The 27,294-nt window shown below is 40.3% G+C and overlaps 1 protein-coding gene across 1 annotated transcript in view; it reads right to left on the bottom strand.

Moving 5' to 3' along the window:
* Nucleotides 1-27,294, bottom strand: part of HSD17B11 (hydroxysteroid 17-beta dehydrogenase 11) — a 51,780-nt gene that overhangs the window by 10,517 nt on the left and 13,969 nt on the right. The window contains exons 3-5 of the mRNA XM_055297050.2: nt 24,709-24,840; nt 22,431-22,537; nt 4,469-4,606 (exon numbers count right to left, since the gene is read on the bottom strand). Coding sequence (XP_055153025.1) covers nt 4,469-4,606; nt 22,431-22,537; nt 24,709-24,840 — 377 coding nt within the window. The remainder of the gene's footprint in view (nt 1-4,468; nt 4,607-22,430; nt 22,538-24,708; nt 24,841-27,294) is intronic.

Here is a 27,294-nt window from a genome sequence, read left to right as displayed (position 1 = left end):
GCACACCTGTACTCCCAGCTACTTGGGAGGCTGAGGCAGGAGAATAGCTTGAATCTGGGAGGTGGAGCGCAGTTAGCTGGGATCATGCCACTGCACTCTAGCCTGGGCGACAGAGCGAGACCCTGTCTCAAACATAAATAATTAAATGAATGAAAATATTATTGTTGGCCCATTTAATGATAAAAATATCATATTAATATAACATGGAAGTACTGTTTTTTTCCTATCATACAGGCAAAGATTAAAAGTATGCTAAGCTGGGTGTGGCAGCTCACACCTATAGCCCAGCTACTTGGGATGCTGAGGCAAGATCAGCTTGGGGAACAAAGCAAGACCTTGTCTCTAAAAGAAAAAAAATATATATATGTATATTCTTAAAAAAATTTAAAAACTATTTATTGAAATTCAAGTTTATTTAACAAAAATAACAGCTTAAAAAAATAATTGGAACACCTGATTTACATTTAATTCCAATAAACCCAGATTATGCTGTATTATACCTTTATAGTAAACAGTTTCTTTGCAGTGTGTTAGCTGTATAAATATAAGAACCAATAAACTACGTCTAAGATGTGCTCTCAAACAGAATTTAAGTTCCAACATTAATATGAAACAAAATATTTATAATTCAGCCATTTAGAGACTGGTTCAATTTTCTTTATTCAGAGAGGCCTATGTAGCTTAATCTGAATCTTGGTTTTACTTATGGGCAAGTTACTTAATTTCTCGAAACCTCAGATCTCTCTCATCTACTGAAGAAGGACTAATAACATCTCCCCCAAAGTATTGTTGTGAGGTTTAAGAAAATGACATTTTATTTGGTGTCTGAAACGTAAACAGGTATTTAATGAGGAATACGTTCTCTCTTCTAATTAGAAGTAATAAGTTTCTATATTAAAACCAACTTTATCTTTGGGGTCTACTTTAGTACCAGCTTAGCCTCAAAGAGGTTCACATGTCAGGACCAATATTCTAGGCCCTTCCTTAGCCAGGTTTATATTCAGCCTAGAATCATCTTAGCCTCCGTTCACACTTTTCCTCCAGAGTGGGCTTCCTAATTCTTTTTTTTTTTTTTATTATACTTTAGGTTTTAGGGTACATGTGCACAATGTGCAGGTTTGTTACATATGTATCCATGTGCCATGTTGTTTTGCTGCACCCATTAACTAGTCATTTAGCATTAGGTATATCTCCTAATGCTGTCCCTTCCCCCTCCCCCCAACCCACAACAGTCTCCGGAGTGTGATGTTCTTTTTTAATGGCATTATTAAGTTTTGTCAGAGAGGGCACTGGAGCCCAAATTAAGGTCAGGTCTGTGCCGCCCTGTCGGGGGCAAGGTTAAAAAATTCAATTATAACTTTTGAAAATAGGATGTCTGTTTTTAACTACTGAAAGACAGTATGATTTAAAAACTTGACTCAAATATGTTATTTTAGTATCCACATACTGAAAAAGAAATTGAGGAAACTGGCAAGTTGTATCTTCAACATCTGCTTTCAGTTTTAGTGAAGCTTATCCTCACTACTTTCATTCCTCAGATCCATTTCCCAACCTGAAAAACTTATTTGTCCCTTCTCTTCTCTCTTCAGACTCCAGTTAGGGTTCTCTTGTTTAATATAGATAAATTTAAACATTGACCTCTAAAATAAATACTCTACTTTTGTTTTTTAACAAAATTGTGTATTAAAAATAGATTTTAGACTATTTGATAGATTCTTGGGGGCTTGACATCTTTGGACAGCTCCCAAATTTCTGTCTAATGTTGGCTTTCTGTTCTGCTTCCATGTGGGATGACTTAAATTAAGTGTATTTAAAATAGAACCTGGGGGCCGTGGATCAGCTGTCAGCAGTTCGAGACCAGCCTGACCAATACGGTGAAACCCCATCTCTACTAAAAAAAAAAAAATAATAATAATAAAATAGAACTGTTAGGCCAGGCGTGGTGACTCATGCCTGTAATCCCAGCACTTTGAGAGGCTGAAGTTGGGAGAATGACTTGAGCCCGGGAGTTCAATTGAGTTTAAGGAGCCCTTGAGCCCAGCCTGTGCAACATAGGGAGACCCTGTCTCTACAAAAAATTTAGAAATTAGCCAGGTGTGGGGACACATGCCTGTATGGTCCCAGGGACTGGGGAGGCTGAGGTGGGAGAATTGCTTGAGCCCAGGAGGTCAAGGCTGCAGCGAGCTGTGATTGTGCCACTGCATCCAGCCTGGGTGACAGAGCGAATCCTTGTCTCAAAAAAATTTAAAAAAAAAAAAAAGGAAAAAATTTAGAATCTGTTAACCCTTCAAGTGGCCACACTGAATATTTTTCATTAATTTTAAATACATTTTCAACAAAGGCAGCTGAATTGGGGGAAATATGGGGAAGTTTGAGGGGGCAGAATAAAACTTAAAAATTGAATCTTGGCTGGATGCAATGACTGACTCATGCTTATAATCCTGGCACTCTGGGAGGTGAGGTGGAGCTGGGAGAATTGCTCAAGGCCAATTTGAGACAAGCCTGGGCAAACAGCAAAACCCTGGCTCTCAAAAAAAAAAAAAATTAGCTGGGCATGATGGCACACACACTGTAGTCCTACTCAGGAGGCTGAGGTGGAGGGTTGCTTGAGCCCAGTTCAAGGTTACAGTGAGCCATGATCACACCACTGCACTTCAGCCTAAATAAGACCCTGTCTCAAAAACAAAACAAAACCAAGCAGAACTGAATCTCATCATTACAATAAAATTGAGAATCCAAAAGTCTGTCCAAGTAAGCATGTGAACTTATAACATGAATTTAATATCAGTGAGGAAAATGATGTATTATTTAATAAATAGTACAGAAAACTCATTAACTATTTGGAAAAAACAAACTATACTATGACTTTACTTCTTAAATCAAAATAAATTTGGGTGGGGCAACGATTTAAATATGAAAAATGCAACCATAAAATATATGCTAGAAAAAATATGGGTAAATATTTTCAAAAACTTGGAATGAGAAAGACCTTTCTAAACACCTCACAGAACCTAAAGTCCATGAGAAAAAAATCCCTAAGAAAATTTTAATGTAAAACTAAATGAAAATAGGCTTAAAAGCAAACAAAAAAAAAACTGGGGAAAAAATATGCAACAGATGTGATATATAAAGGGGTTTCTCAAATGTATGAAGAATTCTTTCTTATGTATCAATTAAAAATCTCTAGAGCTCAGCTGGGCATGGTGGCTCATGCCTGTAATCCCAGCACTTTGGGAGGCCAAGGTGGGCGGATCACTTGAGGCCTGGAGTTTGAGAACAGCCTGGCCAACGTGGTGAAACCCCATTTCTATTAAAAATACAGAAATTAGCCGGGCGTGGTGGTGCGTGCTTGTAATCCCAGATACTCGGGAGGCTGAGGCACGAGACTCGCTTGAACCTGGGAGGTGGAGGTTGCAGTGAGCTGAGATTGTGCCATTGCACTCCAGCCTGGGCGACAGAGTGAAACTCTGTCTCGAAAAACCCAAAAAACAAACAAACAAACTAACAAACAAAAACAACTCTAGAGCTCAATAGCAAAAAACACTAAAAACAACCCTAAAATCATCACTAGGAGATGCTATTGCTCCCAATAATCAATACAATTTATTATAATGCCCTCTGTACTTTATTAGATGTCTATAACATAATGCTGAGGGAAGTATGTAGTATACTTGCTGCTTCCAGGACCCCATGTGTAACAGACGCCAGTTATATGAAATTCAGAGAAGTCTAGAAGGATGTTTATCAAAATTTTGAGAGTGGTTTCCACTCGATAGAGGGTTTTAAGGAAATTAAAAAAGAAACTTTTTGATTTGTATTTTTCAGTAACATTGGATTTTAAACAAATAAGTATGCGTCATGTTTACAAAGACATTAAAGCTATTTCTAAAAAGAGAAAACATTAAAAATTATCTTCAAATTAATCCTTTATAATTTTATTTTTTAACCAGGTAGAGTATGATCTGGTACTCCTTTTGGAGGCTAATCTCTAGATTACCTCCAAGGGAAGTGTTTTTCACATGTGGTCTTGGGTTATCTCTATCAGAATCACCTATGATAATCACTTTTTTTAAATGTAGAGTTCCAGGCTCCCTTCCCTGCCACTACCGTACCCCAACCAAACCCAGTAAGTCAACATATCTGAGGGTGAAGTCCCGACATAGTTCCCAAGCACACCTGGTGACATGTATGTATATTTAAGCCTGTGAATCATTACTCAGGAGAAGAAAAAAGGAAGAGTTAGCAAGTTTACCAATGTCATTCATATTTACTTTTTTAGTCACGCTCCCTTGCTTTCTCTCTTTTTGGCTTTCCACCTGTTTTCCCACAATCTGCAGAAGCTGAAATCAAAATGAACTAAGAGCATTAATTATCAGGTGTTTTCGGGATTAAAACATTTAGGAAAACCCACAGAATGGCTGGTATTCCTAGCAACCACCAATTCTTTTGTCTCAATTTCTCAGCTTACCTTGTACTTGGATTTTTGATGAAGCCAGTGTTTACGAAATTAGGACACAGACATGTTGTTTTGACTCCAGTTATTTGTAAGGCAGCCAGTTCATCTGTCAAAGTTTTATGAAATCCAACAGCAGCAAACTTGCTTGAACTGAAAATAAAGAGAGAGCTTACAAAATAATTCAAGAATTCTGAAATGTCTGCCTATTTTCCTCAATTCAGCATGGTCCTCTGCAGAGCAATGTGGGCATTCCCTGAATCTCAGGCCCCAGTCCAGAGCTACTGCATCAGAAACCACATCTTACAAGATTCTCAAGTAAATCTGTAGGCACATTAAGGTCTAAGAAGCCCTGACACAGAAGATTTATTGCATTTTAGCATCACTTACGGAATAAGAACATTTCCTTAAAAAGCCTTTTAAAGAAAATTAGCAGAGTATTTGTTTTTGTTGTTGTTCCACAAAATTCAATGTCACTATAAGCTGTTCCTTATTTACTTTAAGATGTTCACAGAATTTGCTGAAAACTTTTCCTGGATAAATCCTATTCTTCCTTTAAGTCACAGCTTCACTTCCTCAAAGAGGCCTTTCCTAACCCCCAGTCTAAATTATTTTCTTTTTATATAGTAATTTTCAGTTTTCTATGATAGTATCTATGTCAGATTTGTAAGTGAACATTCATTTGAGAATAAATTTTTTTTTTTTTTTGTTTGAGACAGAGTCTTTCTCTGTCCCCCAGGCTGGAGTGCAGTGGCATGATGTCTGCTCGCTGCAAGCTCTGCCTCCCGGGTTCCCGCCATTCTCCTGCTTCAGCCTCCCTAGTAGCTGGGACTACAGGCGCCTGCCACCACGCTCGGCTAATTTTTTGTATTTTTAGTAGAGACGGGGTTTCACCATGTTAGCCAGGATGGTCTTGATTTCCTGACCTCGTGATCTGCCCATCTCGGCCTCCCAAAGTGCTGGCATTACAGGCGTGAGCCACCACGCCTGGCCAAGATTAAATTTTTTAAAACATCTGTCTCCCACACCTTTCCTATAAGCTCCATGACTGTTTTGGTCACCAGTGAATCTCCAGGGCCCAGCACTGTGCTTGCCTCTTAAGTGCTCAAAGAATATTTGTCAAATGAATGAATCACAATGCAAAGCGTTTCTTACTGTAACAGCTCTTTCATTTGGAAGTAGTAGTGAAATTACTTATTCTAAATGGACATTACTTTCTCAGGTTTTTTTGTATTTAAAAAGGGCTTTATTGAGATATAAATTCATATGTCATACAAAGCATTCACTTAATGTATACAATTAAATGGTTTTTGATATATAATTAACTTAAAAGTTGTGGTATAATATATATCGTGTAAAATATGTCATCTTAAACATTTTTACATGTGCAATTCAGTGGCAGTAATTACCAGATAATCTTTTATTCTGTTAAATCTGTATGAATTAGCAATTATACAAAGTAGCTATATATTCTGGCCAGTTAATCTATGCTTTGGAAGATAGAAAGCTGTGGAAATGTCTCTCTTACCTTTTTTAAAAAAGTTTAGTTTTAGGCACATATTGAAGCTGATATGGTTTGGCTGTGGGCCCACCCAAATCTCATCAACAATTATAATCCGAATTGTAATCCCCACATGTTGAGGGAGGGCACTAGTGGGAGGTGACTGGATCATGGGGGCAGTTTTCCCCATGCTGTTTTCGTGATAGTGAGGGAGTTCTCACAAGATCTGATGGTTTTTTTAAGTGTTTGGCAGTTCGTCTCTTGCTCTTACTCTCTCTCTCTCTCGCTCTCTCTCTCTCCTGCTGCCATTTAAGACATGCCTGCTTCCCCTTCCTCTGTAATTGTAAGTTTCCTGAGGCCTCCCCAGCCACGCAGAATTGTGAGTCAATTGAACCTCTTTCCTTTATAAATTGCCCAGTCTTGGGCAGTTATTTATAGCAGGGTGAGAGTGGACTAATACAGAAGGCTTAAAAGACAGATTATTAGATTAAATTATATGAGATTAAAATCTTCTGCATAGTGAAAAACAACATAAATAAAAATCATATCTAAAATAGATTACTATGTGCTAGACATTGCCCTCAGTTATTCTGATGCATTTTGGAGTTTTTTGGGGTGTCTTTCTCTGTCACTTAGGCTGGAGTGCAGTGATGCAATCATAGCTCATTTCAACCTAGGAACTTCTGTGCTCAAGCAATCCTATCACCTCAGCCTCCCACGTAGCTGGGACTACAGGCATGTGCCACAACACTTGAATAATTATTTTACTTTATTGTAGAGGTGTAGGTCTCGCTACGTTGCATAGGCTGGTTTCAAACTCCTGGGGTTAAGTCATACTCTTGCCTCAGTCTCTCAAGGCGCTGGGATTATAAGTGTGAGCCACAATACCTGGCCTATTCTAAATAATTATTTCGTTTAATCTTCATAACACCCCTATAAAATATATTAAGATCCTCATTTACCAAAGAGGAAACTGAGGTAAAGATGGGTTATCAAACTTGCCTGAAGATACAAAACAAAGTGGCAGAATCAGGTTTTACAGGTGGGTAATAAACCAGGTTTAGGTATGATATACTCTAAACTTTATTAACTCCAAGCAAATTAAGAGGCAAGTGACAAACTGGTAAAGCATTTGCAACATATAAGACAAGGATAAGCTTAATATATGGCAACTCTTATAAAGGAATAAGACAATACTCTAATAGATAAATGGCTAAAGGGCGTTCATGGAAAAATCATAATATAAAAATGTCAGTAGATATAGGCATATAAAAATGATTTACTTTAGGAATAATTCATATAAAACCAAAGTAAGACAAGACAGAATTCTTGCCTAGCAGTAATTATAAGGATATGAAATTTTTATCTGAGTTTTTTTAATGTACAGATTTTTCCCCTCATATAATTGAATCTAGCAATCTTTTCAAGCCTTCATTCAATATATGTCAAACTTTCAAAAAAGTGATAAAAAACACTTTCTTTCCACAGCTTTCTATTTTCCAAAGCACAGGTTAACTGGTAGGCTTTTCTGGAAGGCAATTTGGCAAAAGGTATCAAATTCATTAAAAGTATGCTGTGCTCTCAGATCCAGTGTTATCCCAAGGAAATAATCAATCATGTCTCCAAAAATTAATGTTCAAGGATAGTCCCTGGAGTGCAGTTCATTAAAGCAGATAGTTGGGAATGATGTGAAACGTCTGTAGTGGACAGCTGTTGTTTTTTCCCAACAGCATTCGTGTCCCCTTGTTCTGGTAATACCACTGTCACCAAATGTATACAGTGATTGGCTCCAGGCTAGTCTAGTCACTGACCTCTAGGACAAGAACGTTTGAAGCCATTGTTGAAGTGATGTTTTTCTTCCCCTCCTGCTGGACTTGGAATTTAAAGGGTTTAACCCTGGAACTTTTGGTAGATATCTGGCCATCAGAGGAAGACAGCCTGCTTGAGACTTTAATTACAGAACCAAAAAATTCCTCTTTGGGCCTGGGGCGGTTTAAGTTTTTTGCTCCTTGCAACTGAAAGAGTGACAAAATACCAATGATAATGAGTAAATTGAGTAACTAGTGGCACCGTATGTGCAGTGGTATCCCATGCAGAAATAGAAAACGCTGTTGCGCATAATATATATTTGTTAACATATAAATATTATTTTAAATTAAGAGCCAAAATTGGCCGGGCGCGGTGGCTCACGCTTGTAATCCCAGCACTTTGGGAGGCTGAGGCGGGCGGATCACGAGGTCAGGAGATCGAGACCACGGTGAAACCCCGTCTCTACTAAAAATACAAAAAAAAAAAATTAGCCGGGCGTGGTGGCGGGCGCCTGTAGTCCCAGCTACTTGGAGAGGCTGAGGCAGGAGAATGGCGTGAACCCGGGAGGCGGAGCTTGCAGTGAGCCGAGATTGCGCCACTGCACTCCAGCCTGGGCGACAGAGACTCCGTCTCAAAAAAAAAAAAAAGAGCCAAAATTATATATAGATTTTTTCAGTGCATAACTGTATGCTTGCGTTTAAAATATCCTTAAAAATTATAACATGCATATCATGATTATTTTGTCAGAGGCATGTAAACCAGAGCAACTCCATCTTAAATAGGAGCTGGGTAAAATAAGGCTGAAACCTACTGGGCTGTATTCCCAGATGGTTGAGGCATTCTAGTCACAAGATGAGATAGGAGGTCAGTACAAAATACAGGTCATAAAGACTTTGCTAATAAAACAGTTTGCAATCAAGGAGCCACCAAAACCAAACCCACCAAAACCAAAATGGCCACAAAAGTGACCTCTGGTCGTCTTCACTGCTACACTCCCACCAGCGCCATAACTGTTCACAAATGCCCTGGCAACATCAGGAAGTTACCCTATATGGTCTAAAAAGGGGAGGCATTAATAATCCACCCCTTGTTTAGCATATTATCAAAAAATAATCATGAAAATGGGCAACCAGCACCCCTTGGGGCTGCTCTGTCTACGGAGTGGCCATTCTTTTATTCCTTTACTTTCTTACTAAACTTGCTTTCGGCCGGGCATGGTGTCTCACGCCTGTAATCCCAGCACTCTGGGAGGCCAAGGCAGGCGGATCACGAGGTGAGGAGATCGAGACCATCCTGGCTAACACGGTGAAACCCCATCTCTACTAAAAATACAAAAAATTAGCTGGGCATGGTGGCGGGCACCTGTAGTCCCAGTTACTAGGGAGGCTGAGGCAGGAGAATGGCGTGAACCCAGGAGGCGGAGCTTGCAGTGAGCTGAAATCATGCCACTGCACTCCATCGTGGGCAACAGAGCGATATTCCGTCTCAAAAATAAATAAATAAATAAATAAATAAACTTTCTTTCACTTTGCACTGTGGACTCACCCTGAATTCTTTCTTCCACGAGATCCAAGAACCCTCTCTTGGGGTCTGGATCAGGACCCTTTTCTGGTAACATCTTTCTGGCAACCACGAAGGGACTAAAGTGCAGAAACCTTGACCCTACGGCTACCTTTGGGTAAGTGTTGGGGTCCTGTAACATATTTCTGGCGGACCATAGAGTTACAATACTGAAGAGACCCCTGACCCAAAGGAAAATCATCGGGGCACACCAGTGGGCTGACTTTGAGTAAGTGGGGTGCCTACACCTGGGTAAAGAATGGGATTGGGTTAGACGCCCAACTTAGGGGAGTTAGAGTCTCTCCTAAAACAGAGTGGGTTACAGATGCTTCTTAATAAAAGGCAAGGACACTTGACCGACGTCAAGTTAGAGGCCTGACTTAGGAGGGTTAGAATCCCTTCTAAGAGTTAGGAGGTTAGGCCAGGTGCAGTGGCTCATGCCTGTAATCCCAGCACTTTGGGAGGCCGAGGCGGGTGGATCACTTGAGGTCATGAGTTCGAGACCAGCTTGGCCAACATGGTGAAACCTGGTTTCTACTAAAAATACAAAAATTAGCCAGGCGTGGTGATGCGTGCCTGTAATCCCAGCTACTCAGGACACTGAGTCAGGAAAATTGCTTGAACCCGGGAGGCTGAGGTTGCAGTGAGCCGAGATTGTGCTGCTGCACTCCAGCCTGGCCAACAGAGTGAGACTCCATCTCAAAAATAAAATAAAATAGTAAATAAAATAAATAAGATTTAGGGGGTTAGAGGACCCTCTCAGTAAAGTCCCTTTCAGCTAAGAACAGCTTTGGCACTATGGGATGTGAACTGCTGTTCTCTTTGGATTAATCTGCCTTTGTACTCTTTGCTGATGGCTATGGGTGAGACATGCACAGGATCGTGGGCCATAGGGAGCTTTTTCTTCCCTAAAAGGGGAAACTTGAGAGCTGATAGGATTGCTGGAAAAGATCCCTGCTCAACCAACAGCAGCAGCCTGAAATTTTCAGTGTCGCTGCAATAGGTGGGTCTTTCTCTGGCCTCCCTGATAATTTTGCCTCTCCCACCCTGCCACAGGCAATACTTTCTGTCTCTATTTTTCCTTTCCCTTTCTCATCTTTTCTATTACTCAGGGCAAACTTCTTGCCCAGAGACCACATGTTGAAATTCCAAGTCAGAGGTTGGATTAAAGATGATGAGGCCCAACTGGGGGTAAATTTAAGCCTTGCCAGTTTGATATTGGGTGCTAAACAGAGTAGCTAATGTCTATGTTTTATCATGCATATTTTGCTCTGGCCAAAATGAAAAAAAAAAAAATTTCCTTTATGATGCAGCTTGGCCCCCGAAGAGATGGTGCCACAAGCCCGATCACTAGGGCTGCTCAGGGAAAAGGAACCCAGAAGCCTGGCATGCCAGCAAAAGGCTAAGAATTTGTTACCAGTCAGATTTTTAGCTTCTCTCTGTCTGTGCAAACAGTTGAATGAATGGAAAAAAAAATCAGTGTTTATCTCCTCTGTAAAGACTTAATTAATGCGAAAGAGAATTCTAAGGCTAGTCTTAAGATGGTGTATTTTGTACTATGAATTCGTTTTTCCATGTAGAGGGGTACTTCAGGATAAAACATGGGATTAGAACACCTGTAAGCCCGCTTTTTAAGATGACCCAGCAAACTGGTCAGTAACAAACTTGGTTGCAGGTCCCTGAAACGAACAAAAAACCCGATGAAGTCTCCATCTTGTTTTACGTGCTTGGGAGCTTGACCTTTTAACCGCATGGCAGTACCTTCTCTTGGGCTCCGTCTTCCAGGGAACAAGAATTTTAAAGTTCATGTCATAGCCAGCTCTGAAAATCATATTAAATAGTTAAAAGCCTTTGCAAGCTCAAAATTAACTAATCTAGACTCCTTCTGAGAAAAGAAATTGACTCTGCCTAGTCCTGTAGCTCAGTAGCGAAAGTTTTGCACTTTCACAGTGGCAGTCTAGGTTCAATTCCCCACCGAGGAAGTAAGTCATTACTGATTTAATATATGTGTGACCCTGTCTATTCTCTTCTCCTCCATGGGCTGTCTTCAATTTTCCTTCCTCTAAGCACCTAGGAGTTTACCTTTGGTAAAGTTCAGAAGCTGGAAATATTGGCCGCTTGGCATGGCTAAAGTCGGGTAATAAGAGCTCTGAAAGGATTTCTTCTTTAAAGAGCACTATGGTTAAAAGCCAGCTTAATTAAAAGTGGAACAAGCTATAGATATATTTAAAAGGCCTTTATGTTTTTGTCTTCTTGAAGCTTGTTTTGCTGGAAAAAGGTTTTTTCTTTCTCAGTCAACAAAGAATTATTTTTCTTTTTTTTCTTTTTTTTTTTGTCTTGTTACTATTAATGCTCACATGAAAGGCCCGTAGATAACTTCTGGTAGCTTGGGACTACTTGGGAAAAACAAAGGCGGCACCACAGACCCAGTTTTGGGAAAAAAAAAAAAAAAAGAAAAAAAAACCCCTCTGTTTTCCTCATGAAACCCCAAGAATTAAAAGCAGATAGATTCCTCTCAAAATCAAAGGCTCTGTTCTGTTTTGCATGGTGTTATCTGACGGTTTTGAGTTTGGGGGAGGGGGGGATCAGCAATTACTTTGCATTATGAGAGAGCTTTGGTGTGTAATAACTAGGTAGGAAATGTACTTTAAGGGGTGGCTAATAGTAGTTATGGAGGGATACTCGACTCTGCACACTTGGATCAGAAGCATGCCCTTGGCCACCTGGAAGATAAGGCAACATCCTCACCCCTCACTGGGAGATGAGATTTTCATGAGGATGGGCTGATTACAAAATGGGCTGATTGGCTTTAGGTTGCCTTGCAATGAAAGGCACAGTCGGTAAAAGCACTGCATTGTCTTCTCCCGTAGTATTTCCCTCCTTTTGGGGATCCAGGATCCAGTATAAAATGGCACCTTTAATTTTGGAGATCTGTCTGCCTTCAGCTGCTTATTTGCTACTTATTTAGCCCTAGAAACGCATGCTCTCCTGGCCCTGTTCCTCCAAGGGCTCCACCCTGAAACCAGTCATCCAATTAAGAAACTGGCAAATGGTGGGGTGAGGTGGCTCATGCCTGTAATCCCAGCACTTTGGGAGGCCGAGGTGGGCGGATCACTTGAGGTCAGGAGTTCAAGACCAGCCTGGCCAACATGGGGAAAACCTGTCTCTACTAAAAATACAAAAATTAGCTGGGTGTGGTGGTGGGTGCCTGTAATCCCAGCTACTCGGGAGGCTGAGGCATGAGAATCACTTGAACCTGGGAGGCAGAGGTTGCAGTGAGCCAAGATCATGCCACTGCACTCCAGCCTGGGTGACAAGAGCGAAACTCTGTCTCAAAAAAAAAAAAAAAGAAAGAAAAAGAAACTGGCAAACAAAAAACTGCGTAAGTGCTGAATCTTCTGTCCATTTATAGTGTATGTTTATATATTACAAAGCTCTAATTAATTGACTTAGAAAAATAAGTGCATAAATCAAATATTTTGTCAGAAAAATAGAAACTTTAATGCCTTTTTGTTCGTGTGACTTTAGTAATCTTTTGAAAATAAAGACAGTTTTAAAGTTTATTGGTAAAATAAAATGTCTTAAAAATGTAGACATTTGGTCTAAATTAAGGTCAGATATCAGATTTGCTAAATGCTTTAAGGACAAATTGTTTCTTTAACTTTTGAAAACTGTTCCATTTATCTACATTAAAGCCATCAGATTCTAGATAAGGCCTCCACGATATGTGGAATTAGCCATGCCCCCTGGCTATGCTGGAGAGTCAGCCCTTATCTGCACGTCTGCCTGGTGTGTCCTAGACTAGGCTCCACACCCAGTACATAATTAAAATCCCTTACTTAACCAACGTTTTCATCAAAAATAAAAGTTGCTAGAAGTTAGCATTGTAACGTGTAATTAAGACTACTGAAGAAACAGTTTTACATGCAAGGTGTATAAAAAAGGTGAAATGTGTTTTTGGTAAAAAAAAAAAAAAAAAAAATTATAAGAAGAAGCATAGGAATGTGGATTATTTTCTGCCTAGATTAAAGTGTTAAAGGATTGTGTTAAGTGAAAAAAGAAAAGATTTAAAGAAGTTGTGGAAGGTTTTTTTTAGATGGAGTTTCGTTCTTGTTGCCCAGGCTGGAGTGCAATGGCGTGATCTTGACTCACCGCAACCTCTGCTTCCCGGGTTCAAGCAATTCTTCTGTCTCAGCCTCCCAAGTAGCTGGGATTACAGGCATGTGCCACCACGCCTGGCTAATTTTGTATTTTTAGTAGAGACAGGGTTTCTCCATGTTGATCAGGCTGGTCTCAAACTCCCGACCTCAGGTGATCCACCCATCTTGGCCTCCCAAAGTGTTGGGATATACAGGTGTGAGCCACTGCACCTGGCCTTTGTGGAAGGTTTATAAAAATTAATTGTAAGAGATTTTGTGTATGAACATATTGGCTACAGTTAAAGGGGTATTATTCGGTTTTTCCATAAATTAAACATTGGAATAAAAGCACAACAGGTTTTTCTTAGAGGACTTACCTGCTCTTTCACAAAAAAATGTAAAGGGTTATAAAGGTTTATAAAATCTTACCTTATGATTAAACATTAAAATTGGGTAAATATGTCTCTAAGGTTTTATTAAAAATTGGGTTTAACATTAATAATACATTAATAGAAAGGTGAAATTTCGCTTATTTGGTATAAAAATCATCCAGGAAGCATTCTCAAATATGAAAGTGTTTTGCTTTCTTTGGACTATATTTGTATAAATATGTTATTGGTATATGTTCCAAAGTTATAAGAAACTCCTTTATTTCTAATATGACTTAGTGTATGTTACTAATAATAATTGTTATGTAAAATTTTGTGTGCCACAAAAGTAACCAAATTTCCTTATCAATTGTGGCTTTAATAGTGGCTGTCCTAAAGCTTTTTATCATCCACAGACAATTGTTGTCTTGTTTTAATCCTCTTTAAAAGGTGGTTTCTAATCAACTATAGAACTCTAGCAGGTGTTCTTAAATGCAGGTTTCTAATAACTTCAGAAATTGTAACATTAAAATAAAGAAAACAACTTTCTTTTTTTTTTTTTTTTTTTTGAGACGGAGTCTCTCTCTGTCCCCCAGGCTGGAGTGCAGTGGCGCGATCTCGGCTCACCGCAACCTCCACCTCCTGGGTTCGTGCCATTCTCCTGCCTCAGCCTCCCGAGTAGCTGGGAATACAGGCGCCCGCCACCACGCCCGGCTAATTTTTTTGTGTGTTTTTCGTAGAGACGGGGTTTCACCATGTTAGCCAGGATGGTCTCGATCTCCTGACCTCGTGATCTGCCCGCCTCGGCCTCCCAAAGTGCTGGGATTACAGGCTTCAGCCACCACGCCTGGCTAAGAAAACAACTTTCAAAACTCTCATAAAAAGCTGGAATGTTCATGAATAACAAGTAGAACAGGAGTTAACTGAATTAACTGAACCAAGAGAAAATTGAAGTAATTTTTTTAACTTTGCTTAAAATATTGCTGATCTTTTACTTTTCAAAGGAAACTTCTTTTAAGCTATTTACAGCTTGCAGCAATTAAGTAAAATATACTCCTATGAACAAAATTTGAAACATATTTGTTTCTCTCTACCTGATTTCTCCAGAATGGAAACTAATTGTAAGTATTCTTAACTTATGACAATATAGTTGTTTGCATGAGTGCAACAAAAATCTGTTTTCTTTTGTAACGGGACACTATTGGAGAAATTGGTTATTTTACCAAGGCTTTGACTGGAATGGTGTGCTTTCCTTTAAAGAATCAAACTTGACTTGTAAAGCCAATAAAAGCCCTATGGGAAACTGGCCTCATACTTCACCTACACTGTCCCTGTACAGGGCTTCTGACCTATGGTAAGTAAAGAATGTCATTTTCTCACAGGTCCAGGAGGCCCAAGTTCACTTGGGCCCTCCAAAGTGTTTTACCCAACTCATAGGTATTTAAGGGTACAAACCCATGGCAGGGCTCAGCTTTAAAAAAGTCTTACCTGAGATTCCTTATAAAACAGAATTCCATCAAAGCCAATCAAAAAGCCTGTGTGAAAAATAATTATTCTCGCTGCACTTTATACAAATAATCAGGCCAAGTATAATAAAGCAAATCAGTCTTACCATAATTTGTCTTTAATAAAAATGGGAAACTGGAGAGAGAATATTATATTTCAAGAACTATAGTACGCTTGTTATTAAATTCTAGTCTCAGTTGTTTTTAAGTTTGTTTCTGCAATTTAGGCTAACCCTGTTTATTCCTGTAAACCAACCAGGGATCTCTAACTGCTGCTCAGAAGAAACAAGAGGGATGGGTAATGTAAAATTCTAGGCAGATTGCAATCAGCTAGCAACCCCATATCAGCTTGGTCTCAACAGTTGCCCAGTTCATGGAAAGCCTTCTAATTTAGTTTACTTGGAATAACTTTACTTATTTTGCTTTACTCTTATGGAATATACTGCTGTTATACCCTTTGTGTAGGAACACAGGACAGGCTTACTAAATGTTTTCTTAAACTGAACACTTATTAATCTCCCAGATATCACCTCTTGTCAAAACTCAAGAGTCGGCCGGGCGCGGTGGCTCATGCCTGTAATCCCAGCACTTTGGGAGGCCGAGGCGGGTGGATCACGAGGTCAGGAGATCAAGACCATCCTGGCTAACATCGTGAAATCCTGTCTCTACTAAAAATTCAAAAAATTAGCCGAGTGTGGTGGCGGGCGCCTGTAGTCCCAGCTACTCAGGAGGCTGAGGTGGGAGAATGGCGTGAACCCGGGAGGCAGAGTTTGCAGTGAGCTGAGATCACACCACTCCGAGTGTCACCAGGCACTCCAGCCTGGGTGACAGAGTGAGACTCCATCTCAAAAGAACAAAAAACAAACAAACAAAAAACTCAAGAGTCATGAATGGCCCTCACCATACTGATGCTTTCTGACTAAGCTCCTCTCTACCCTGAACACAAGAGACCCTAACAGTTAGGCAGGAATATCATGGCCCCATTCAGCCTGAAGAAGTTACAAAAGATGGATTTTCATCCGTCTGCAACCCTTAGGATTAAGGGTTCTCTTATAAATGGGAAGGGGGAATTGTCAGAGGCATGTGAACCAGAAAAACTCCATCTTGAATAGGAGCTGGGTAAAATGAGGCTGAAACCTACTGGACTGCATTCCCAAACTGTTAACGCATTCTAAGTCACAGGATGAGATAGGAGGTCAGCACAAAATACAGGTCATAAAGACCTTGCTGATAAAACAGGTTACAGTAAAGGAGCTGGCCAAAACCCACTAAAACCAAAATGACCACGAGAGTGACCTCTGGTCCTCCTCACTGCTACACTACCACCAGTGCATGACAGTTTACAAATGCCATGGCAATGTCAGGAAGTTACCCTACGTGGTCTAAAAAGGGGAGGCATGAAAAACCCCTTGTTTAGCAGATCATCAAGAAATAACCATAAAAATGGGCAACCAGCAGCCCTTAGGGCTGCTCTGTCTATGGAGTAGCCATTCTTTTATTCCTTTACTTTAATAAACTTGCTTTCACTTTGCACTGTGGACTCACCCTGAATTCTTTCTTGCACAAGATCCAAGAACCCTCTCTTGGGGTCTGGATTGGGACTCCTTTCCAGTAACATTTCTGCATGGTGAAACTATCCATAAATTTAGTTTTTTCTTTTACTAAACCGTATTTTCTGATTTTACTTAAACGACCAAAAATGCAAGAATATATTGAAACTCAGAGTTAATGATCTTGAGTGTGTAAAAGGAATAACATATTTTTCAACTTTAAGGTGAACCTATATATAGAAAGGCATATATATATATATATATATATATGAAAGCTAAAAGTGAGTAGATTTTTGCCCCCTGCACTTTGTAACATTACATCAAATTCCTTCTTATTAGAAATAGTCTAAATTATTCAGATGTCTTGGAGGGCTGAAAAAAATAGTCTGAATTAGTACTTCTTATTCCAAATTCTTCTTTTTTTTGTTTTCTTTTTGTGTTGAGGTCTTACTTTGTTGCCCAGGCTGGAGTGCAGTGGTGAAATCATGGCTCACTGCTGCCTTCAATTCCTGGGCTCAAGCAATCCTCCCACCTCAGCCTCCTGCGTAGCTGGGACTACAAGCACACACCACCACACTTAGCTAATTTAAAATATATTTTGTAGAGGTGAGATCTTGCTATGTTACCCAAGCTATTCTTGAACTCCTGAGCTCAAGCGATCCTCCTGCCTTGGCCTCCCAAAGCCTGGGGGATTACAGGTGTCAGCCACCATGCCTGGCCCCAGATTTTTCTTTTAAATAACATTTTATTACAAGCTAATGTTCAGGACTCAGTTTTACTGAGCATTCCCACACTGGCAACTTTTCATGCTTATAAATTGGCTATTTGGGTTGACAGAATATATTAGCTAGCTAATTGTTTTCTTTTAAAAATCAAAATACTTGTGAACAAATTACTTAGCAAGCAGCAAAAAACATTTTAGAATAGAATCAAAAGCTTCACCCTCCTCCACCATAAATCCAGTTCTTTTATCTTGCATTCTTCATATTAATCATTAAAACTGTTGAACTATAACTCTGAAAAGAAATTAAAATATTTTTTCCTAAGATAGGAGACTAGAGCTAGAATAGATTATTTTCTGTGGCTGTAGTAACTCAGGACAATGACAGGTGAGGGCGGAATTACAGGGAAAAGTATCAATAATCTTATTTTCCCTCTCATTTCATCCCAATATCTAGGTGTCAGAGCATATATCATGAATTCCACTGGGGCAAAGCATTCTGGAAGCTAAAATTAGAGGTGGGAACTCCCTGTTTTGTGTGAATAACAGGAAGTGAAATGGAAATGTAATGCCAACAGCCAACCTCTTGTTATTAAACACTTGCAGGATTTCAGATTTTATGCTAAGCGCAATATATTGTATGATTTAAACCTTACAGCATTCTAATAAGTTACATATTATTGTTATTATTATTACTATTTTTTTTGAGATGAAGTCTCGCTCTGTTGCCAGGCTGGAGTGCAGTGGCACGATCTCAGCTCACTGCAACCTCTGCCTCCCAGGTTCAAGCGATTCCCTTGCCTCAGCCTCCCGACTAGCTGGGACTACAGGCACGCACCACACGCCCAGCTAATTTTTTTTGTATTTTTTAGTAGAGACGGGGTTTCACCATGTTGGTCAGGATGGTCTCAATCTCTTGACCTCGTGATCCGCTTGCCTCGGCCTCCCAAAGTGCTGAGATTACAGGCGTGAGCCACCGCACCTGGCCTAGATATTATTATTAACCTATTTTATGGATGAGGGAAATGAAGCACAGAGTAGAGTAACTCGCCTAAGGTCACACAGCTGGTGAGTGATTGAGTCAAGATTCATAATGCCATTATAAATGATATTATGTCATTCGTAAATAATATTTTTACTGGAAACAACCCAAATGTTCATAAATAATAGAATGGACAAATAAATTGTTGTCTGGTCACATGACACAACACTATGCAGCCATGAAAATGATCACACTATAGCTACTAACCACAACACGGATAAATCTTACAAATATAGTGTGATTCCATGGACATAAAGATCAAAAATAGGCAAAATTAATCTAAGGTGTTATAAGTCAATATAGTGGTTACTTTTGGGAAGGAAGGAGAGACTGGTGATTGGGAAGGGTTCCAAGAGGGGGTTCTGGGGTCCTGTAATGTTCTATTTTTTTGACCTGCATGGTAGTTAAATGGATGTATCCACTTTGTAGTAACTCACTGAGCTGCACACTTATGACTTCTTCATTCTTATAAATGTATTTCACGTGTCAGTAAAAAAGGTTTAAATGTTTAAAAAAGCAGTGTCTCAGTTTAATTGCCCAATTGTTAATAACAATATCTGATAAACACTGCTTTCTGCTGGTAGTAATCTTTAGCACATCTCTGCGAAAGTCCTATCATTGATTAGATGCTGAGTAAAAACCAGAGCTGGCTGAGTTGAAGATAACTGTGGCCAGTAAGGATCACAGACTGCAGTAGTTCAGGCCAGTGATAGCTGAGGATTCTGAAGAGGAGTTCTCTAAGGGCTAGCAAAGCACAGCTCTGTCACAAAGCTGGAAGTGTACAAACCCCTTGTGTGGTTGCAAACCTGCATGTTAGCCCAAATGGCACCCTTGTATGGTTTCTTAAAAGCCACTTCTCAGCTGGGTGAGGTGGCTCACACCTGTAATCTCAGCACCTTGGTAGGCCGAGGCGGGTGGATAACGAGGTCAGGAGATCCAGACCATCCTGGCTAACACGGTGAAACCCCATCTCTACTAAAAATACGAAAATAAAATTAGTCGGTCTTGGTGGCGGGTGCCTGTAGTCCCAGCTACATGGGAGGCTGAGGCAGGAGAATTGCTTGAACCTGGGAGGCAGAGGTTGCAGTGAGCCAAGATTGCGCCACTGCACTCAAGCCTGGCAACAGCGCGAGACTGTCTTAAAAAAAAAAAAAAGCCACTTCTCTCCTCAAGCAACTTTACTTGCACCTGCTGGAAAAATCCTTCAAGTCTAAAAGGACTCGAATGTGAATATAGCATGGTAGAATTGTGTAGTGCACAATCTGCACAACTGTGTGTGTCATCCCTGTTTTGACAGTACCTCATGAAAACCTTTATTTCTGCCGAAAACATCACCACTAATCACGAAGATAAATTTGTTTCTCACAAAAAGCACATTTTTCTCTTGGTTTTCAATGCGAAACACACAGTTAAACTGAATGAAGGCAGAACCCAAAGAGTTATAGTGTTCATTGTGCAAACAGAAGCAGCAGCACGACAGGGCTCACTGTCCTGCTGGGTTCTCTGATCCTCTTTGCCTATCTCAGTGCCCAGCAACTAAGATAAGAGGCTGGGGGTGAGCTGGGAGGGTGCTGTGTAGTAGTTGCGGGGGCTGGGATTGCGGGAGGGGGATAGCACCTGTAACTATCTTTCATCAAGGAAGTGAAATAAATGTCATATTTTATTAGCCCTTGATGACTGGGGGTAATCACCTAACTTAAACTGGCTCTAAAAGAGACAATATACAATCTTGACATCATAGGTCTGTTCTGTGACTGCTTCACCAGTTATTTCATCTTTTTTTTTTTTTTTTGAAAATTCAATCCAAGTCTTTATTTATTTATTTATTTATTTATTTTTGAGACAGAGTCTCACTCTTATCGCCTAGGCTGGAGTGCAGTGGCATGATCTCAGCTCACTGCAACCTCTGCCTCCCAGGTTCAAGCAGTTCTCCTGCCTCAGCCTCCTGAGTAGCTGGGACTACAAGTGTATGCCAACATGCCCAGTTAATTTTTGTATTTTTTGGTAGAGATGGGGGTTTCACTGTGTTGGCCAGGCTGGTCTCGAACTCCTGACCCCTGGTGATCTACCCTCCTTGGCCTCCCAAAATGCTGGGATTACAGACATGAGCCACCATGCCCAGCCCCAAGTCTTTATTTATTTTTAAAACTATTAGAAAACCAATATATGAAAATATATGTTCAGAAAAAAAAGAAAGAGAAAGAAGGAAGGAAGGAAGAAAGGAAGGAAGGAAGGAAGGAAGGAAGGAAGGAAAAAAATATAGATGAGCAAAAAGAACAAAATAAAAATCCCTTAATTACTTGTCTTGCCATTACCTAAGAATAACCACTTTTTAGGTGTGATTAAAGAATTTGTTATATATCCTTGCAAATGCAAGTTGAATAAAAGCAAATTACCCACCTATGCCTGTGTCTACATTATTTGCACACATATCTATAGCTACATATACAACTATATCCATGTTTTTAGAATTTAGATATTTAATTCCAAAGGAGAAAACAAATTTGAGCATTATATATGCAAATATATTTACACAATCATCATTCAACATTTTAAAAGTTATTATTTGCTGAAACATACAATAAGTATTCAATAAAACATAAAACACAGCCAAGAATTGGTAAGGTGTGTGTAACCAGTAGAATCATCCTAGATACAGTGGCCTAACTGATCTCCGCAGTGGAGTATAGGGTCACTGTGAACTGCTATTTCAAGTTTTTCAGTTATTCCAAGAGCATGGTTTTTTAAGTGGATAACCATTAAAATTTTTTTAAAAAACAATTCCTTTGTTTGGATTCTTTCAATGTTTAAAATCCCCCTATTAGAAAACTAATATTTGAAAATATATGTTCAGAAAAAAAAAAAGAGAAAAAAGGAAAGGAAGGAAGAAAGAAAATACTGATGAGCAAAAAGAACAAAATAAAGATCACTTAATTACTTGTCATTACCTAAGAATAACCACTTTTTAGGTGTGATTAGAATAAAACAGTTTGTTATATATCCTTGCAAATGCAAGTTGTATAAAAACAAATCACTGGGCTGGGCGCGGTGGCTCATGCCTGTAATCCCAGTACTTTGGGAGGCCAAGGCGGGCGGATCACGAGGTCAGGAGATCGAGACCATCCTGGCTAACACGGTGAAAACCCGTCTCTACTAAAAATACAAAAAAAGTAGCTGGGCGTGGTGATGGGCACCTGTAGTCCCAGCTACTTGGGAGACTGAGGCAGGAGAATGGCGTGAACCCGGGAGGGGGAGCTTGCAGTGAGCCGAGATCGCGCCACTGCACTCCAGCCTGGGCGACAGAGCCAGACTCTGTCTCAAAAAAAAAAAAAAAAAAATCACCCACTTATGCCTAATATTCTCTCTTTCTCACTCTGATTTCATTTCTGCAAAAATTTACCCATTTTTATTAATATTAAACATTATTAATATTAAATTTTGTTACACATGTTAATAATTAATACTAATTATTGTTCTTGTTTTGTAATTTCTTGCTGTTAAAAGAGATGAGAAATGTGTTAAAAGTGGTTGGCTCATAACTGAATAAATTTCCGGCTGCCACCTCTAGCAGGGTCCTCTAGAAGGGGATTAATGATTGATAATGCTGTTAGACAAGAGACTTTGTGCAACTCTTTCTGCTTATTTTTTTGACAACACTCAATAATAGACTGGAAAACTTCAAGTCTCTTATGATTATAAAGAGAGTTCTCATTAGACAGGGTGAGAAATCTCACACACAAGGAAAGCATAAGAATCAATGAAGGAAACACATGTTCACATACCAGTAAGCCAGTAAGAAGGGGACCGAAACATGTCCAGCTGCCGAAGCCACAGTGACAATATGGCCATGGTTATTCTTCATCATTGCAGGAAGAAATGCCTTTGTAGTCTACAAAGAGTTTTTATTAAAAGAGAAAAAAATACTGTATTTCAAACTCACAGACCCATTGGGAATATTTTGAAACAAAAGTATATTTTTTAACATTAATCCTGTCATAAATGAAAAAAACATAAACTCACTGACAAATGCAGCAGCAATAAGGTGACTGGATATGATGCCCACATTAGAAAACCTGAGCAAAACAGTGGCCACTGAAAGCTTTGAGAATCCGTCTCATTTAAATTGCTAAATTCAGCCAGGTGTGGTGGCTCATGCCTGTAATTCCAGCACTTTGGGAGGCCAAGTCGGGCAGATTACTTGAGGTCAGGAGTTCAAGACCAGCCTCGCCAACATGGTGAAACCCCGTCTCTACTAAAAATGCAAAAATTAGCTGGTCATGGTGGCAGGTACCTGTAATCCCAGCTACTGGGGAGGCTGAGGCAGGAGAATCACTTGAAGCCAGAAGGCGGAGGTTGCAGTGAACCAAGATCATGCCACTGTGCTCCAGCCTGGGTGACGGAGTGAGACTCAGTTTAAAAAAAAACAAAAATTGCTAAATTTTTATGTTCCCCAGCCCTCCACCTCTTGTTGTTGATGCTTGGGATGAAGAAACAAGTAAGATAATACCTGGCCAAGTGCAGTGGCTCACATGAGATCAGCCTGCGCAACATGGCAAAACCTCATCTCCACAAAAAATACAAAAACTTGCTGGGCATGGTGGTGTACTCCTGTAGTCCCAGCTACTACGGAGGCCGAGGTGGGAAGATCATTTGAGCCCAGGAAGCCGAAGCTGCAGTGAGCCAAAATCACATCACTGCACTCCAGCCTGGGCAACACAGAGAGACCCTGTCTCCAAACAACAAAAAAAACAGACAGTAACCTATATTTGAACAAACACAAAACATAAATATATATGTCAATAATTTGGGAATATTAGCATAAAATAACACTACATTTTTACCAACCCCAATATTCTTTTGAGATTAGTCATCCCAAACTCACATCCAAGAAAACTTTGAGGGGCCTTTTTAAGAACTGGCTATAGGCTGGGTGCGGTGGCTCAAGCCTGTAATCCCAGCACTTTGGGAGGCCGAGGCGGGCGGATCACGAGGTCAGGAGATCGAGACCATCCTGGCTAACACGGTGAAACCCTGTCTCTACTAAAAATACAAAAAAAAAAATTAGCCGGGCGTGTTGGCGGGCGCCTGTAGTCCCAGCTACTCGGGAGGCTGAGGCAGGAGAATGGCGTGAACCTGGGAGGCGGAGCTTGCAGTGAGCCGAGATGCGCCACTGCACTCCAGCCTGGGGGACAGAGCAAGACTCCGTCTCAAAAAAAAAAAAAAAAAAAAAAAAAAAAAAAAAAAAAAAAAAAAAAAAGAGAACTGGCTATTTGGGCAATATTTGGAGACTTCAGAAACACACACAGCATATGTACATATATATAACTTAAGACCTTCAATGGTGAGGTTCACAATAAGGTTTGCAATTTTAGGGCCAGGAAATAACATGAGGCCTGAGCCTCATGCAAAATTGAAAGCCAGGGCAGTGGCTCAGGCCTGTAATCCCAGCACTTTGGGTGGCTGAGGCAGGAGGATCACTTGAGTCCAGGAGTTCAACACCAGCCTGGGCAACATGGTGAAACCCCATCTCTACTAAAAATACAAAAATTAGCTGGGCGCGTTAATGCCTGTAGTCCCAGCTACTTGAGGGGGCTGAGGTGGGAGGATCACTTGAGCCTGGGAAGTTGGGGCTGCAGTGAGACGAGATCGCATCACTGCACTCCAGCCTTGGCAACAGAGTGAGACCCTGTCTAAAAAAGAAAAAAGAGAATCTGAAAGCAAACTGGATTCACCTTTATAAAATCACAGATGATGACTCAGATGGTCCCCCAACTCCTTTCTTTATCTCTAAATAGGATCACACAGAAATGTGAGAACCTAGCTTAGAATTAAAACATATACAACACCTGACATTTATTATTGTTATTATTAATATTGTCAGTGAGGAAGAACGATAGAATTTGGTCATAGCATGAAAAATGATCTCTTTGTATAATGTTATCCCTGGTGCCTGGAGAAAACTTTAGCGTTGATTTAATACTTCCTTATGTCTGCTGAAAGCCCCACTTTAATCTTTGGGATTTTCAAAAGGAATATTTTTGTAAAAGAAGCCATACTCACCCAGAAATGTGCAAGTACATTAACTTCAAAAGTCTTTTCAATCTGAGGATCTTGTGTAGCAAACAAATCTGATGTATAGACTACACCAGCATTGTTTACTAAAATACTAACATCTCCAATTTCTGCCTTCACCTTCAAAAAATAAAATAAGAAAAGTAAATTCATTAAGAGGTATGAGGGTAAGTTTATACACAATGGCTATTTTTTTTTTTTTTTTTGAGACAGATTCTTGTGCTGTTGCCCAGGCTGCAGTACAGTGGCGAAATCTCGGCTCACTGCAACCTCCACCTCCCGGGTTCAAGCGATTCTCCTGCCTCAGCTTCCCGAGTAGCAGGGACTGAAGGCGCATGCCACCACGCCACACCTGGCTAATTTTTGTATTTTTAGTAGAGATTGGATTTCACCACGTTGGCTAGGCTAGTCTCGAACTCCTGATCTCAAGTGATCTGCCCACCTCGGCCTCCCAAAGTGCTGGGATTACAGGCATGAGTCACCGTTCCCATCTTGTACGCAATGACTATTGTTTTTCTGCTAGATCTGGATAAAAGTGATTTTGCAATCCATACGTCAACAGGGGAAAAAATCCTTTTATTTTATGCACTTATGTTCAAAACAGATCTATCTTCAAGTGTATCAGGTGGAAATTTTCTTTTGCAATTTAGTCTGACAGTTCTATTGACTATAGCTCAAGAGGCATTTGGCTAAGTAGCATTTTTTTAAAACATTACTTCAAAAGGTAAGCAAAAAAAGTTAAATTAGGCTGGGTGCGGTGGCTCACGCCTGTAAACCCAGTATTTTGCGAGGCCAAGGCGGGCAGATCACCTGTGGTCGGGAGTTCGAGACCAGCATGACCAACATGGAGAAACCCTGTCTCTATTAAAAATACAAAATTAGCTGTACATGGTGGTGGGCGCCTATAATCCCAGCTACTCAGGAGGCTGAGGCAGGAGAATCGCTTGAACCTGAGAGGCGCAAGTTGCGGTGAGCCGAGATCGTGCCATTGCACTCCGGCCTGGGCAACAAGAGCGAAACTCCATCTCAAAAAATAAAAGTTAAACTAATGTGGCAAAATCAGGGACTACTACGGAGAATTGTGGAAAACTGATTACACTATTAAGCTGGCCACATTTTCTATTTCTTTATTTCTATTTATTTTCTGTTCTGTTGTTCAGTCGCTCTCCATTAGGTGGCAGTAGGCTTAAGGGTGAAGAGTGGTTTCCTTGGACCTTGAGTTTGGGCTCTGCCAGTCACTGCTGGACATTGACCAAGTTACTTAACCTCTTAAAACTTCAATTCTTCCTCTGCAAAATAGAGATACTAATACAAGTTCCTTGTGAGTCGTTGTGGAAACAAATGAAATAATGCACGTAAAGGAGCTAACACTGTATCTAGTACACACAGTCAACTGCTATTACTATCATTATCATTATTTCAAAACCATTTATACTTGTCTACAAGTAACATGTTTTAAGGTTCTCTTCTTGACCTGCTCAGGTGTCTATGAGGGTACTTAATATAGAAATATCGGCCCAAGTGAGGTGGCTCACGCCTCTAATCCCAGCATTTGGGAGGCCGAGGCAGGCAGATCACTTGAGGTCAGGAATTGGAGGCCAGCCTGACCCACATGGTAAAACCCCATCTCTACTAAAAATACAAAAATTAGCCGGGCACGGTGGTGCACGCCTGTAATCCCAGCTACTCGAGAGGCTGAGGCAGGAGAATTGCTTGAACCCAGGAGGCAGAGGTTGCAGTGAGCTGAGATTGTGCCACTGCGCTCCAGCCTGGTGACAGAGCAAGATTTCGTCTCAAAAAAAAAACCTCAAAACAAATAAAAAAAAAAAACCAAAATATAGAAATATAAATAGGTAAATAATATAAAAATACGTCTGTGTGTTTTTCTAATATATATGTGTGGTATGTGTGTTTTATCTTGAAAATTCTATTTTTGTATTGATCCAGAAGGAAGAACATTTGAGAAATTAAAATGGTTATGTGGAAGGGCTTATGTAAACCCTTATGGCCAGATTTCAAAGGTTGTTGCAGCTATCATTGGTGAAATGATTTCAGTTGAGGAAATATAAACAAAAGAACAAGGCTAGCTGCTAAGAGCAATAGAAGGCATCCACTGGACTGTAACGACTATTTGTAGGCTGGGCACGGTGGCTCACATCTATATTCCCAGCACTTTGGGAGGCCAAGGTGGGTGGAGCACTTGAGGCCAGGAGTTCAAGACGAGCCTGATCGACATGGTGAAACTGCATCTCTATTGAAAACACAAAAATTAGGTGGGTGTGGTGGTGGGTGCCTGTAGTCCCAGCTACTCGGAAGGCTGAACTGGGAGAATTGCTTGCACCTGGGAGATGGAGGTTGCAGTCAGCTGAGATTGCACCATTGCACTCCCACCTGGGCGACAGAGCAAGACTCTGTCTCAAAAAGAAAGAAAAATATTTTTTAAAAAAGACTATTTGTAGCCTGGGCACAGTGGCTCGTACCTGTAATCCCAGCACTTTGGGAGGCTGAGACAGGCAGATCATGAGGTCAGGAGTTCAAGACCAGCCTGACCAACATGGTGAAACCCAGTCTCTA

This window comes from Symphalangus syndactylus, chromosome 10, assembly GCF_028878055.3.
Source record: "Symphalangus syndactylus isolate Jambi chromosome 10, NHGRI_mSymSyn1-v2.1_pri, whole genome shotgun sequence".
NCBI classification, from domain to species: Eukaryota; Metazoa; Chordata; class Mammalia; order Primates; family Hylobatidae; genus Symphalangus; species Symphalangus syndactylus.
This window is presented reverse-complemented; position numbering and strand designations above follow the sequence as displayed.